Source organism: Mytilus galloprovincialis, chromosome 11 (genome assembly GCF_965363235.1).
Source record: "Mytilus galloprovincialis chromosome 11, xbMytGall1.hap1.1, whole genome shotgun sequence".
Taxonomy (NCBI): domain Eukaryota; kingdom Metazoa; phylum Mollusca; class Bivalvia; order Mytilida; family Mytilidae; genus Mytilus; species Mytilus galloprovincialis.
In genome coordinates this window covers 3,832,084-3,846,067 of record NC_134848.1, presented here as the reverse complement: position 1 = coordinate 3,846,067, position 13,984 = coordinate 3,832,084, and the positions used below count along the sequence as shown (strand labels likewise).

General features: G+C 30.1%; 1 protein-coding gene across 1 annotated transcript in view; it reads left to right on the top strand.

Annotated features, from left to right (window-relative positions):
• The window catches only part of LOC143052013 (uncharacterized), a 49,751-nt gene that overhangs the window by 24,632 nt on the left and 11,135 nt on the right, over positions 1-13,984 (top strand). The window contains exons 3-6 of the mRNA XM_076224987.1: positions 1,476-1,592; positions 4,057-4,173; positions 7,733-7,861; positions 9,788-10,954. Coding sequence (XP_076081102.1) covers positions 1,476-1,592; positions 4,057-4,173; positions 7,733-7,861; positions 9,788-10,954 — 1,530 coding nt within the window. The remainder of the gene's footprint in view (positions 1-1,475; positions 1,593-4,056; positions 4,174-7,732; positions 7,862-9,787; positions 10,955-13,984) is intronic.

Genomic DNA, 13,984 nt, shown 5'->3' with positions numbered 1-13,984 from the left:
AGATTCTTAATTTTTGGTCCCGTTTTCAAATTGGTCTACATTAAAGTCCAAAGGGTCCAAAATTAAACTAAGTTTGATTTTAACAAAAATTGAATTCTTCGGCTTTTTTGATATGCTGAATCTAAACATGTAGTTCGATTTTTTATTATGGGCCCAGTTTTCAAGTTGATTCAAATCAGGATCCAAAATTATTATATTAAGTATTGTGCAAAAGCAAGAAATTTTCAATTGCACAGTATTCAGCAATAGCAAGGAATCTTCAATTGCACAGTATTGTGCAATAGCAAGAAATTTTCAATTGCACAGTATTGCACAATAGCAAGAAGTCTTCAATTGCACAGTATTGTGCAGTAGCAAATATTTTCAATTGCACAGTATTGCGCAATAGCAAGAAATATCTAATTGCACAATATTGTATAGCAAGAAATTTTCAATTGGAGTTATCTTTCTTTGTCCAGAATAGTAGTTGAATCCACTAATATCATTTAATGAGGATTAAATTACGATTACATGTAATCGAAAATGTCCTCGATTACAGATTACTGTCGATTACTTCAAAAAATGTAATCAATTACAATCGATTACCATTACAGATTACGATTACCCCATCCCTGATGCTGGCCAATATTTTTGACGGTCCTGAGATTTTTATTTTTTGTTGCAATGACCGTTCATTATTTTGAATAAAAAGAGGAAATGTTGACAATCTTAATAAATGTCGACAACCCTTTTAAGTGATTGTGCATCAATATTGCTGTTATTTACATAATAAAATCCATCAAGAGTTACAAAATTTGCTAATTTATGATACATGTACCGCCATATAATTTTCATTAAAAAGTACAAATATGGACAGGGTTGATTTTTTTTACACAAACTATCTTGAGTTAACAAAACTACTAATTTTAAATGGCAGTTCAGTATTATGTATAAAAGAAGAAATGTTGGCACCCTTAATTCAAGCCGATAAAAGTTGAAGTCACTGTGTATCATTATTGCTATCTTTATATTATATAATGCATCTGAGTTACCAAATTTACTGATTTATATGTTTTTATGCTGTTTTGTTGTATGTTTGTTTCTAATTACACTAATTCAACATTAAATATACATGTGATTGTAGTTATATTTGAGCACAGACAAGAAATTTGACACACTTACAGATTAACATATCACCAGACTCAAACATCAACACAATGACATATTGAAATACTGACAGGACTATAGAACGATAATGTGTTGTCATCTGCGAAGTTATACAATGAGGTCTGCTTAATAAAATAGAAAATGTCGTTTATAAAAAAAGTTAAACTTAGTATGTTGCCAACTTTCTTTTAACGAGTGGAGAACATCCCTAACTTGTCAAATGTATATTACTACACTGAGAAGTCCTTATGGAAGAACCTTTAAGTCTAGTATGACACTTAAACGTAGAACAAATCTGATGGTAATATATTTCTCACTTCATTAATTAGACAGGCAAGATCCAATGAAACCTCAGATGGCTAAACAAAGTGGTACCCCTGATATTAAGTCAGCATTGTTGAAAAACAAGAACAAATCTGAAATAGAACAGACTAGTCAGTTAAAAGGTATAATATTGTGTATCTGCTAGACCTTATTGTGTATAAAAGAGGAATGCACAGTGTTGGTTGATGCTGGCCAGGGATGGGCACGATTACTGACAAATGTAATCGATTAATAATCGATTACATGAAGGATTTTTGTGCAATCGATTAATAATCGATTACTCAAATATTAGTATGTAATCGATTACAATCGATTACTTTATCAAAAGTAATTACATTACTTTTCGATTACTGTCAATTACATACATCAACATTTCAACAAAAAATAACATGAGTAAAACACAATTATATTGCTCAACATTTGTATAGAAGAAATTAAGATCTTTACAAAATGCATCATTCAAAGCATTGTTTCTAAATTATAAGTTAATAGCTGCTTTCTGATCAAATCTCTTGATGAAGATTAGAAATATTTAAAAAATCTTGAAATTTTGACTTTCAACATAAATGTAAGATGTCTGACATAGCATTGCAATAATCACTTTATTCATAACTTATTGTTTTTCAAAAATTTAGCTTTCTTACTGACTTGCGTTAGCTTTTTTGTTTTTACTCTTTATAAAAAAAAATATTTTAGCATAGTTAATCATAATGTTTAAGGAAATATAAAAAAAGTAGAATAATTAATTAGTTCAGCTTATTTTTAAGATCAAAATTTATTTTTATAATGACATGCATGATTTAAACCTTTTGTTTGGATAACCACCCTAATTACAGATTATTTAACTGCCACTGGAGTACAATTTATAACCTGCGGCTACATATTGTAAATTTCCTTCTTAATTAGACATAAGATAATTGAAATAGAAACAAAGTATGGTTGTTATTGATTAGAAGATTTTGATCATCTCATTAGTAAAGGCAAGAAGAAATTTGTAACTTCTTCAATCAAATTATACACAAAATATATTTTAGTGTCAAAGGGATACATTTATCCATTTCTAAAAAGAATTGCTATGCATTGCCTTTGGTTCATTGTTAAAAGGATTTTTTGCTCTTTTTTTAATTTAATTTATATTCATGTATATCATAACATTTAAAAAAATCAACTGTTTATCTATTCTAAGCTTTAATTTCAACTCTTAATGAAAATAATGTTTTCAGGAAATATAAAACAAATAAGCTTACTAGTTTTAAAAATGTAGTACAGAACTTAACGAAAGACAGACACATTACTTATTTAAGATCTATTTTATTATTTCAAATCTATTTTCTTATTTAAATTTTAAAGCTCTTGAATTATTGACAAGCACATTCATCCATTTGTTTCAAAGGCTAGATATGAAGTTAATTTAGGTAGGGGATCTGGTTACTTATAATGCAGCTTGAGACAATAGATAGAAATAAGGCAGTTGCTTAACTCTCAAGTATTGTTGATGCATAATTTTACAAAGTGATAACATACATATTTTCCTCTGAAATAGGTTATTTTTCATCAAACTATTTTACTAAAGTAATCGAAATGTAATCGAAAAGTAATCGATGATTACATCCAAATTTTTGCTGTAATCGAAAATGTCCTCGATTACAGATTACTGTCGATTACTTCAAAAAATGTTATCAATTACAATCGATTACCATTACAGATTACGATTACCCCATCCCTGATGCTGGCCAATATTTTTGACGGTCCTGAGATTTTTATTTTTTGTTGTAATGACCGTTCATTATTTTGAATAAAAAGAGGAAATGTTGACAATCTAAATAAATGTCGACAACACTTTTTAGTGATTGTGCATCAATATTGCTGTTATTTACATAATAAAATCCATCAAGAGTTACCAAATTTGCTAATTTATGATACATGTACCGCCATATAATTTTCATTAAAAAGTACAAATATGAACAGGGTTGATTTTTTTACACAAACCATCTTGAGTTAACAAAACTACTAATTTTAAATGGCAGTTCAGTATTATGTATAAAAGAAGAAATGTTGGCACCCTTAATTCAAGCCGATAAAAGTTGAAGTCACTGTGTATCATTATTGCTATCTTTATATTATATAATGCATCTGAGTTACCAAATTTACTGATTTATATGTTTTTATGCTGTTTTGTTTTATGTTTGTTTCTAATTACACTAATTCAACATTAAATATACATGTGATTGTAGATATATTTGAGCACAGACAAGAAATTTGACACACTTACAGATTAACATATCACCAGACTCAAACATCAACACAATGACATATTGAAATACTGACAGGACTATAGAACGATAATGTGTTGTCATCTGCGAAGTTATACAATGAGGTCTGCTTAATAAAATAGAAAATGTCGTTTATAAAAAAAGTTAAACTTAGTATGTTGCCAACTTTCTTTTAACGAGTGGAGAACATCCCTAACTTGTCAAATGTATATTACTACACTGAGAAGTCCTTATGGAAGAATCTTTAAGTCTAGTATGACACTTAAACGTAGAACAAATCTGATGGTAATATATTTCTCACTTCATTAATTAGACAGGCAAGATCCAATGAAACCTCAGATGGCTAAACAAAGTGGTACCCCTGATATTAAGTCAGCATTGTTGAAAAACAAGAACAAATCTGAAATAGAACAGACTAGTCAGTTAAAAGGTATAATATTGTGTATCTGCTAGACCTTATTGTGTATAAAAGAGGAATGCACAGTGTTGGTTGATGCTGGCCAGGGATGGGCACGATACATGAAGGATTTTTGTGCAATCGATTAATAATCGATTACTCAAATATTAGTATGTAATCGATTACAATCGATTACTTTATCAAAAGTAATTACATTACTTTTCGATTACTGTCAATTACATACATCAACATTTCAACAAAAAATAACATGAGTAAAACACAATTATATTGCTCAACATTTGTATAGAAGAAATTAAGATCTTTACAAAATGCATCATTCAAAGCATTGTTTCTAAATTATAAGTTAATAGCTGCTTTCTGATCAAATCTCTTGATGAAGATTAGAAATATTTAAAAAATCTTGAAATTTTGACTTTCAACATAAATGTAAGATGTCTGACATAGCATTGCAATAATCACTTTATTCATAACTTATTGTTTTTCAAAAATTTAGCTTTCTTACTGACTTGCGTTAGCTTTTTTGTTTTTACTCTTTATAAAAAAAAATATTTTAGCATAGTTAATCATAATGTTTAAGGAAATATAAAAAAAGTAGAATAATTAATTAGTTCAGCTTATTTTTAAGATCAAAATTTATTTTTATAATGACATGCATGATTTAAACCTTTTGTTTGGATAACCACCCTAATTACAGATTATTTAACTGCCACTGGAGTACAATTTATAACCTGCGGCTACATATTGTAAATTTCCTTCTTAATTAGACATAAGATAATTGAAATAGAAACAAAGTATGGTTGTTATTGATCAGAAGATTTTGATCATCTCATTAGTAAAGGCAAGAAGAAATTTGTAACTTCTTCAATCAAATTATACACAAAATATATTTTAGTGTCAAAGGGATACATTTATCCATTTCTAAAAAGAATTGCTATGCATTGCCTTTGGTTCATTGTTAAAAGGATTTTTTGCTCTTTTTTTAATTTAATTTATATTCATGTATATCATAACATTTAAAAAAATCAACTGTTTATCTATTCTAAGCTTTAATTTCAACTCTTAATGAAAATAATGTTTTCAGGAAATATAAAACAAATAAGCTTACTAGTTTTAAAAATGTAGTACAGAACTTAACGAAAGACAGACACATTACTTATTTAAGATCTATTTTATTATTTCAAATCTATTTTCTTATTTAAATTTTAAAGCTCTTGAATTATTGACAAGCACATTCATCCATTTGTTTCAAAGGCTAGATATGAAGTTAATTTAGGTAGGGGATCTGGTTACTTATAATGCAGCTTGAGACAATAGATAGAAATAAGGCAGTTGCTTAACTCTCAAGTATTGTTGATGCATAATTTTACAAAGTGATAACATACATATTTTCCTCTGAAATAGGTTATTTTTCATCAAACTATTTTACTAAAGTAATCGAAATGTAATCGAAAAGTAATCGATGATTACATCCAAATTTTTGCTGTAATCGAAAATGTCCTCGATTACAGATTACTGTCGATTACTTCAAAAAATGTAATCAATTACAATCGATTACCATTACAGATTACGATTACCCCATCCCTGATGCTGGCCAATATTTTTGACGGTCCTGAGATTTTTATTTTTTGTTGTAATGACCGTTCATTATTTTGAATAAAAAGAGGAAATGTTGACAATCTAAATAAATGTCGACAACACTTTTTAGTGATTGTGCATCAATATTGCTGTTATTTACATAATAAAATCCATCAAGAGTTACCAAATTTGCTAATTTATGATACATGTACCGCCATATAATTTTCATTAAAAAGTACAAATATGAACAGGGTTGATTTTTTTACACAAACCATCTTGAGTTAACAAAACTACTAATTTTAAATGGCAGTTCAGTATTATGTATAAAAGAAGAAATGTTGGCACCCTTAATTCAAGCCGATAAAAGTTGAAGTCACTGTGTATCATTATTGCTATCTTTATATTATATAATGCATCTGAGTTACCAAATTTACTGATTTATATGTTTTTATGCTGTTTTGTTGTATGTTTGTTTCTAATTACACTAATTCAACATTAAATATGCATGTGATTGTAGTTATATTTGAGCACAGACACGACATTTAAAAAAAAATGCCTTATACGAATATATTGAGGAAAATTTCGAATAAGTTAATAAGATTGTTTATATTTTGAACAGTATTCTTTTTAAATAGAATAATTGTTCTTTATAAATATGTGAATAGGGATGTAAAAGTGATAACAAAATATGAATATTGGCTACTGATTTAGATGGTGATAGATCAAGAATGTCTAAGACTAGTTTTTAGGGGGTTGATTATATTTTAATCATATCTTTTATGTTCGCTAGGTTGGCTTTTTTGTTAGCTAAAGCTGTTTATACCATACATGTGCATTTTTAGTATTACGATGACTCTCTGTTTTGCAGGTTAATTTTATACAATTAATTGTTTTAGAATTTCAGCCTTAGTAATTCTTAAAGTTTATTGATTACCATTTGAACTGTTGTTGTGTGATTCATATCATTAGTTTAATTAAGGCAGTTGCTATTTGTCCGGCTAGCCGGACGAATAGTACTAGGACTATTTGTCCGGCCAATACAATGCGCATGTCACTGTTTTTGTGTGCGTGTAATATTATCTTCAGCAGCACCAGGGGGTAGCAAATGTTTGTAATCTTTATTGTTAGGGCCAAATCTTGTTACTGGTAATTTAAATTGTTGTTTTCTTCAAATTAGTATATTGTCCAAAGTGGATAATGAATTATAATTAGACAAAAAATCATATATATATTCCATACGTATTACTTCAAATTAGAAATTAAGTTGTAAAATAAACTCGGGTCGTACGCGTGTTTGGCTCGTGCATTTTAAGTTAGAGTTGAGGAGTTTGTCTAGCTGAAAAAAGGTACAAAATTATTATGTCTGTAGCTGCCAAAGAAAATTATAGACCCCTTGACAAAAGTTATCCATATTTTGAGTGAGAGTTTGGAGATTTTTCTTTGAAGTTCATTCTATCGTATTTCCACTGTCAAATTCCGAAAAATGCTAAATTTACCACAAATATTGATATTACCGTTTTCAGCCATGATCTTTAAATTGAAAATCAGGGATCAGATTACACGCGTCCCCTGGTGTTACAGAAGATAATATTACACACACTTTCGAACGCACATAAAATGACATGCGCATTGCAATGGCGGGACAAATAGCCCTGGCACTATTCGTCCGGCTAGCCGGACAAATAGCCACTCCGTTTAATAAAACGTCTTAATAATATAAGTATTTTCTTGGTTTCGAAAGTAATTGTCTTACATGTTTTAGATAGATATACTTTATGAGGCAACACATTGGCGCGGTATCTTGGTATTTTTAAGGTCCAGCAGGCTTTTATTCAACTACTTGAATCCTAGTTCAAAAGCCACTAGGACATACTTATAAAAATCTTATCAAAACTTTTTATCTTAATCTAATTTAACTAATGCAATATGTCAGGTTATTTTACCACATTACTATTAACACATCACATGTTACTATTACGTTTTATTTTTTTTAAAGGGTCGTGGTTTTATAAACTTGTTTTTAGTTGTGATGGAAACATGGTGAATATTGATTCATGTGAAAGCATTCGAACATGCAGCAACAACGGCAAATGGTTACTTGATGTTATGTCAAAAGGACAGAATGGTATGTTTTGTTAATTTCATGAATTATTTATAAAAAATGTCCATTTTCTTTTACATCACAAATGTTAGGAACATTTCGTTTAAGTAAGATAAATAAGGACACTAAAAGAAATCATAATTGCAGATCTCATTTGAAAATTTTTGTTGTAACATTGAATTCCTTTAGGCCACGGTGCGTCGAGTTGAGTTGTTTTCCCGCTATCGATTTATGACTTTTGTACACCGGTATACTACTGTTGCCTTTATTTGAAGAGATTTAGCAATTCTGGAACTGTCATGTCTTTCCTGCATTTTGTCCTGGATGATTTGTAAAATGGAAATGTTAAAATGAATTACTTAAACATCTTCTTACAAAAAATAAAAATTAAGGTTTTTTGACTGACGAATTATTTCTTCTGCTCTTATTGTATATATTTAGATATTGGCAATACTAGCAACCTTTGGATTACACATATTAAGGTTTTGTAAAACTAGTTATACAGTCTTTAAAACTATAGTATCAATTTCAATATAACCACATAGGGAATTAAAACAAAGTCTTAACATTAACATTACATCGCACCTGTTTTGAATCTGCTCTTTAAAGTACAATGCACATGTAACTGTTATCCTTTATATACACAGCTATTCGTTATTGTTATTTTCAACAAATTACTGTGCCCCACACATAACTGTTTTGATTGATATTTCAATATCATGTCAAACAAATGAAATGCTTAATACCTAAATTACATATCAACAAGCTAAGAGTTCATTTACCCTGTAAGACACATTTCATGCGTGTAACAAGATCTAGAGGAATTCAAAATTAACATATATACAAACAATAAAATACAATGGTGGGTACGAACATATGAGTAGAGAAATTCACAGTTTTGGAAAAAAAAGTATAAACCTATTTTTAAAGTTTTTTGTGTGGCGTAGTCACTGTCGGGACTTGAATCCAAGAATTCCCATACTTGTTCGGAAAACGCTACCACGGACTTAACATTCCAATAAAAAAAATCACAAAATGCCGTATGCATAAAACATAAATGTGAGTATATGTAATTCATACAGCACCAAACGACGAAAAAAACAAATCGACATACCGTTTTTTATTAACTGGATTTTCGAAGGAAAAAAATTGGTTATTGATTTGGGGATGTTAGGCGTTTCTGTCGGACATCTTCCAAACAGTGTCCGTTCATAAACATGCAAACGCTTTAACGATTTTTTTTCTTCAAGTTTATATATGTTGTTTCCTGTGACTAAATGAAGGTCATGTTCAATTTTCACGATTTTAGTTTTTTTCGTTGTTGAGTTGTCGACTTTTTTGTAGCCAAAAGTTATACTTATTAGATGATTGAGTTATTTCCCTTTGAACAGAAATTTTGCCAATATCATTTTCATTATATAATAATCTATATTTTTATTAAAGGATATATTTCATTACATTACATCGTGTAGATAAAATTGTTGACATTGATAGATATATATATATATGTTGACATGAAATGGATTGAATCCCATCAAAAATTGGATGATTTTATCAGACGTGCAAACAACGTCCACCAGTCAATTAAATTGACGTAGGAAATTTCCAACTCTACAATATCTTTCTTAGACACAACTACGTCTATAAAGGACCGTGTCATATCAAAAGACCTCTACTGTGAACCTACAGATAAATATCAGTACCTTTCTCCCAAAAGCTGTCACCCTAAACACTGTACAAAAAGTATCCCGTACAGTCAAGCTCTCAGAGTAAAGCGAATTTGCTCCTCTGAGGAGGCTGTAACTAAACGGTTTTAATCATATTAAACATAAACACAAATACGTATTTATAGTAAACGTTCACTTGACCATAGTATTTTTGTGATTTTACTTTTGCCGTTATTACATCATGTAACCAATAACTCTTGTAAATATATTTATTTAACTGTAGAAATATCGAGGTACATGAACTCGTTGCTAGCCTTAAAAGAGAAAGAATTCGAGATATTGTTGATGTTTTCTACATTATTTAAGAGAAACCTGATCGGTCCCGAAGACTGGCTCTTGCCTGCAGTTCAACATCAACAAAACATGGCATGCTACATGATATTAGCTTATTTGACAGGAGCTAAAAAAGAGAAAAAAAATGTAATCATACCTGCATTGAAAATGGCTATTGGAAAAGGTGACAAATATATCACAAAGATTATATCTTGGTTTATCATCAAAGAACTTTTAAAATCTTTTTCATTTGACATTAACTCTCTTCTTGATATTTGGCCAGCAGTTGTTTGTAAAAACATAAATTGTAAAGACTTTAACTTCTGTTCACAAGATCTAGTCATTTTGATTGAGACGGAACAAACTTCTCAGGTATTTCCAATACAATTCTGGAACATAGAAATAAAGTATTTGTCTCAAGCTGGAATAGAAATGAAAAAGGAAGTAAAGGACCACGTGTACAGAAATACTAAGTTCACAGGAAGTGCATCTGTAGAAGTTTGTTTCCCAGAAAATTTCAATATAGATGGAAAATGTGCCTCAAAATTATTTAAAGACCACAGTAATTTGACATTAATCTGTAAGTCAGTGTACACATTGAAAGATGGTATAAAAAACTATCGTCCGTGTGTTCAGTTATTTTGCAGAGGTAAAGGTTTAATACCTGTTGAGGAAAACCACTTTCCAAAATTCATAAATAATGTTAAAACAGATGTTTTGGAAGGTGAATCTCTTTTGGCAGGACGATTACGTGTTGGTGAACAAATCACCTCTAAACATTTTAGTGGTACACTTGGAGGATTTGTGAAAGTTCTTGGTAAAATCACATTTTTAACTTGTGCACATGTTGTAGTAAATAAAGATAATCTCAGTGGACATAATCTGACCATTCCAAGCAATGAAGCTATTAATATCGACTATGTACAAACTTTACCAAATTCGCATAATTCCCAAACTAAATGTTGCGGTGAAGTACGATACATTGAATTCAAAACAGACAGTCCAGGCGAAACAAGCATCGATGCCGCGCTGATTAAACTAAGAAAGGGTATAGAGATTGATGAGGATGACTTCATTGCGAACAAAATCAATAATAAACATAATTTGCAGTGCCTTGGTATGTACCTTTTTTTATTATTATTTTAATAAGTTTTGAGTTTGATTTCCTTGTCTTGAAACAAAAACAGTTCGAATGGTTTGGTATGAATATCATTACTCTGTTTAGGTTAGAGCTTTACTAATAGGTATGTCAACATACCTATCAGTAAAGCTCTAACCCTTAACAAACAAAAAAACTGTAAATGCAAAATATAATAATTGCAGTTTTTCAGCGTTACTTGACAGCAATCTAATATAACAAATATTAATGTAAATAAACGTATAAAATAGAGTGGGATGATAGTATACGATTGTTGAGACCCGATTGAGTAAGTGGTTTCAGGGAAGAATAATATACTTTACTTTAAATAAATTGGCTTTGATTTGTACGTTTATTTACATTCATATTTGTTATATTAGATGGCTGTCAAATAACGCTGAAAATTATCATATTTTACATTTACAGTTTGTTTTTTGGCAAAGCCACTTCTTAATCAACAAAGATGTGTCACATATGTATATAAAAGAAACAGCCATTCTTATGTACAGTTGAGATCAATCCTAACCTCCCTTAAAATATGTCGAAAACTTTCAAGTTAATTGTATCAGAACTGTCTGCAGAACAAATATCCAGACTGTCTTATAACATTTCATGACAGTAGAAATTCTACCCAGAGCTGTGTTTCATAGTTCTACCCTGTTACAGATTATAAAAGTGTTATTAGCTCACATTTCCTAAAAGGAAATGTGAGCTTTTGCCATCACTTGGCGTCCGTCGTCGTCCGTCCGTCCGTCGTCGTCGTCCGTCCGTCGTCGTCGTCGTCAACTATTTCAAAGATCTTCTCCTCTGAAACTACTGAACCAATTCAAACCAAACTTCATCTGATTGATTCCTAGGGTATCTAGAATAAAGTTTGTGTTTTAATTCCCATTTCATCAAAAAACATGGCCGCCGTGGCTAAAAATAGAACATAGGTGTAAAATACAGTTTTTGGCTTATAACTCAAAAACCAAAGCATTTAGAGCAAATCTGACACCAATAAAATTGTTTATCAGGTAAAGATCTATCTGCCATGAAATTTTCAGATGAATCGGACAACCCGTTGTTGGGTTGCTGCCCCTGAATTGGTAATTTTAAGGAAATTTTGCCGTTTTTGGTTATTATCTTGAATATTTATATAGATAGAGATAAACTGTAAACAGCAATAATGTTCAGCAAAATAAGATCTACAAATAAGACAACATGACCAAAATTGTCAATTGACCCCTTAAGGAGTTATTGCCCTTTATAGTCAATTTTTAACATTTTTCATTAATTTTGGTAAATTTAAAAAAAAACATTTCCACTGTAATTACTGGGCCATTATCATTATAAATAGAGATGATTGTAGCAACAAGAATGTTCAGTACAGTAAGATCACCATACACGTCACCATCACCAAAACACAATTTTGTCGTGAATTTATCTGTGTCCATATATTGTTTAATATGCACAAAGACCAAGGTGAGCGACACAGGCTCTTGAGAGCCTCTAGTTTTGGTTGTTTTAGTTTCTTTCTATTCTACCCAAAATTGTAATTAACTGTTAGCTCTAATTTACGATTTTTAGAACTGGTCTGCACATTTGACAGTTCTACTTTAAAATATTTTTGGGCAATTAATTCCTTGACACTGACTGTTTTTATTTAAAAAATTATTCTGACAGTTCTGAAAATAGGTGAAACCTAATCCTAAACTGAGTACATGTACAACTTTGTCTGATTGAAGACATCAGCATAATGAGGAAAACAAAAAAATGTGACTACAGTCTATGAATGCATAGTTATAGACCGGTTTGCTTCACGTTTTGTACAGTAATATCAAAATTCAGATTATATTAATTTAGTTAAAGTAAAGAAACCCTTGTATTTTCATAAAATTAAAATATAAACACTACTACTGATACATTTTAGATTAAAAAAGTAAATATATGTGCTAGAATTAAAAACGTACTTTCGAATAATGAAAACAAAATACTCCTTTGTTATTTTTTTATTTTTGTTATTGTTAGATTACTTAATTAATTCTTATTCTATTAAATGTGTACACGAATTATTCATTTTTTAATTATTCTAAAGTTACGGTTTTAATTCTAGAATATATATGTATTTTGTTCTTCTAAAATGTATCATCAAGCAGAATGATGCAACTCGTTGTATCATACTGGATTACTGAACGATCTGAACGATCTGACAAATTTGAACGTTACTTTTTAGGTTTGATCTGATTTAGTCTCAAAATGTCTTAATAGATCTTTCTTGCTCACTAGTACATCCCGTTTTTCACCTTGGTATGACTATAAACGGTTTCTTAGTAATCTGGATCTTTTGGCCATGGAAAATATACAGCCCATTAGCATTATGAACATGCATTTTGTTTAAATCAAAATATTTTATTGACTTTCTCTCTCTACAGGAAAATAAATATCATCCAATTTGAGATTTTAGTGAGCTGCAGTCAACTTTTGATTACAATATCATATGCGATTCTCCAACCTTGGTCCTACTGTGGCTCAAGTAAAACTTACAGGGTTGTAAATGCAAGAATGGCTTATCTTGTTTTTAAAATCTGGTGTTTTTACATGTGTATGCAAATCTTGGAATAATTTAGAAATTTTGCATATTTATTTATATTGCCGTTTGCAAACTCTGAATGCAAAGTAATTTGCTGCAACTCATATAGAATCCTTTTACACGTGATATTATTGGCTTATTGATACGGTAATCCTGTTTTGCAGCTCGTAAATGTAAATACTATCCATGTAAACTGATTTAACCTTTCAATATATTTATTCCTGAAGATTATCAATGCACTGCTAAAGGAAGATCATGGAGTACAATTTTCACACGTACTACTAGAGAGTGTTTTATCAACAGATTAAATCATTAATAAATATGTGTTGCTATTTAGGTATGAGCACTTACATTTTTGCAATGGACACAGTCACGCTATTCTCGGGCTGTTTATGACGTCATTAAATTAAATCCGGATTGATATTGTATTCTGGATA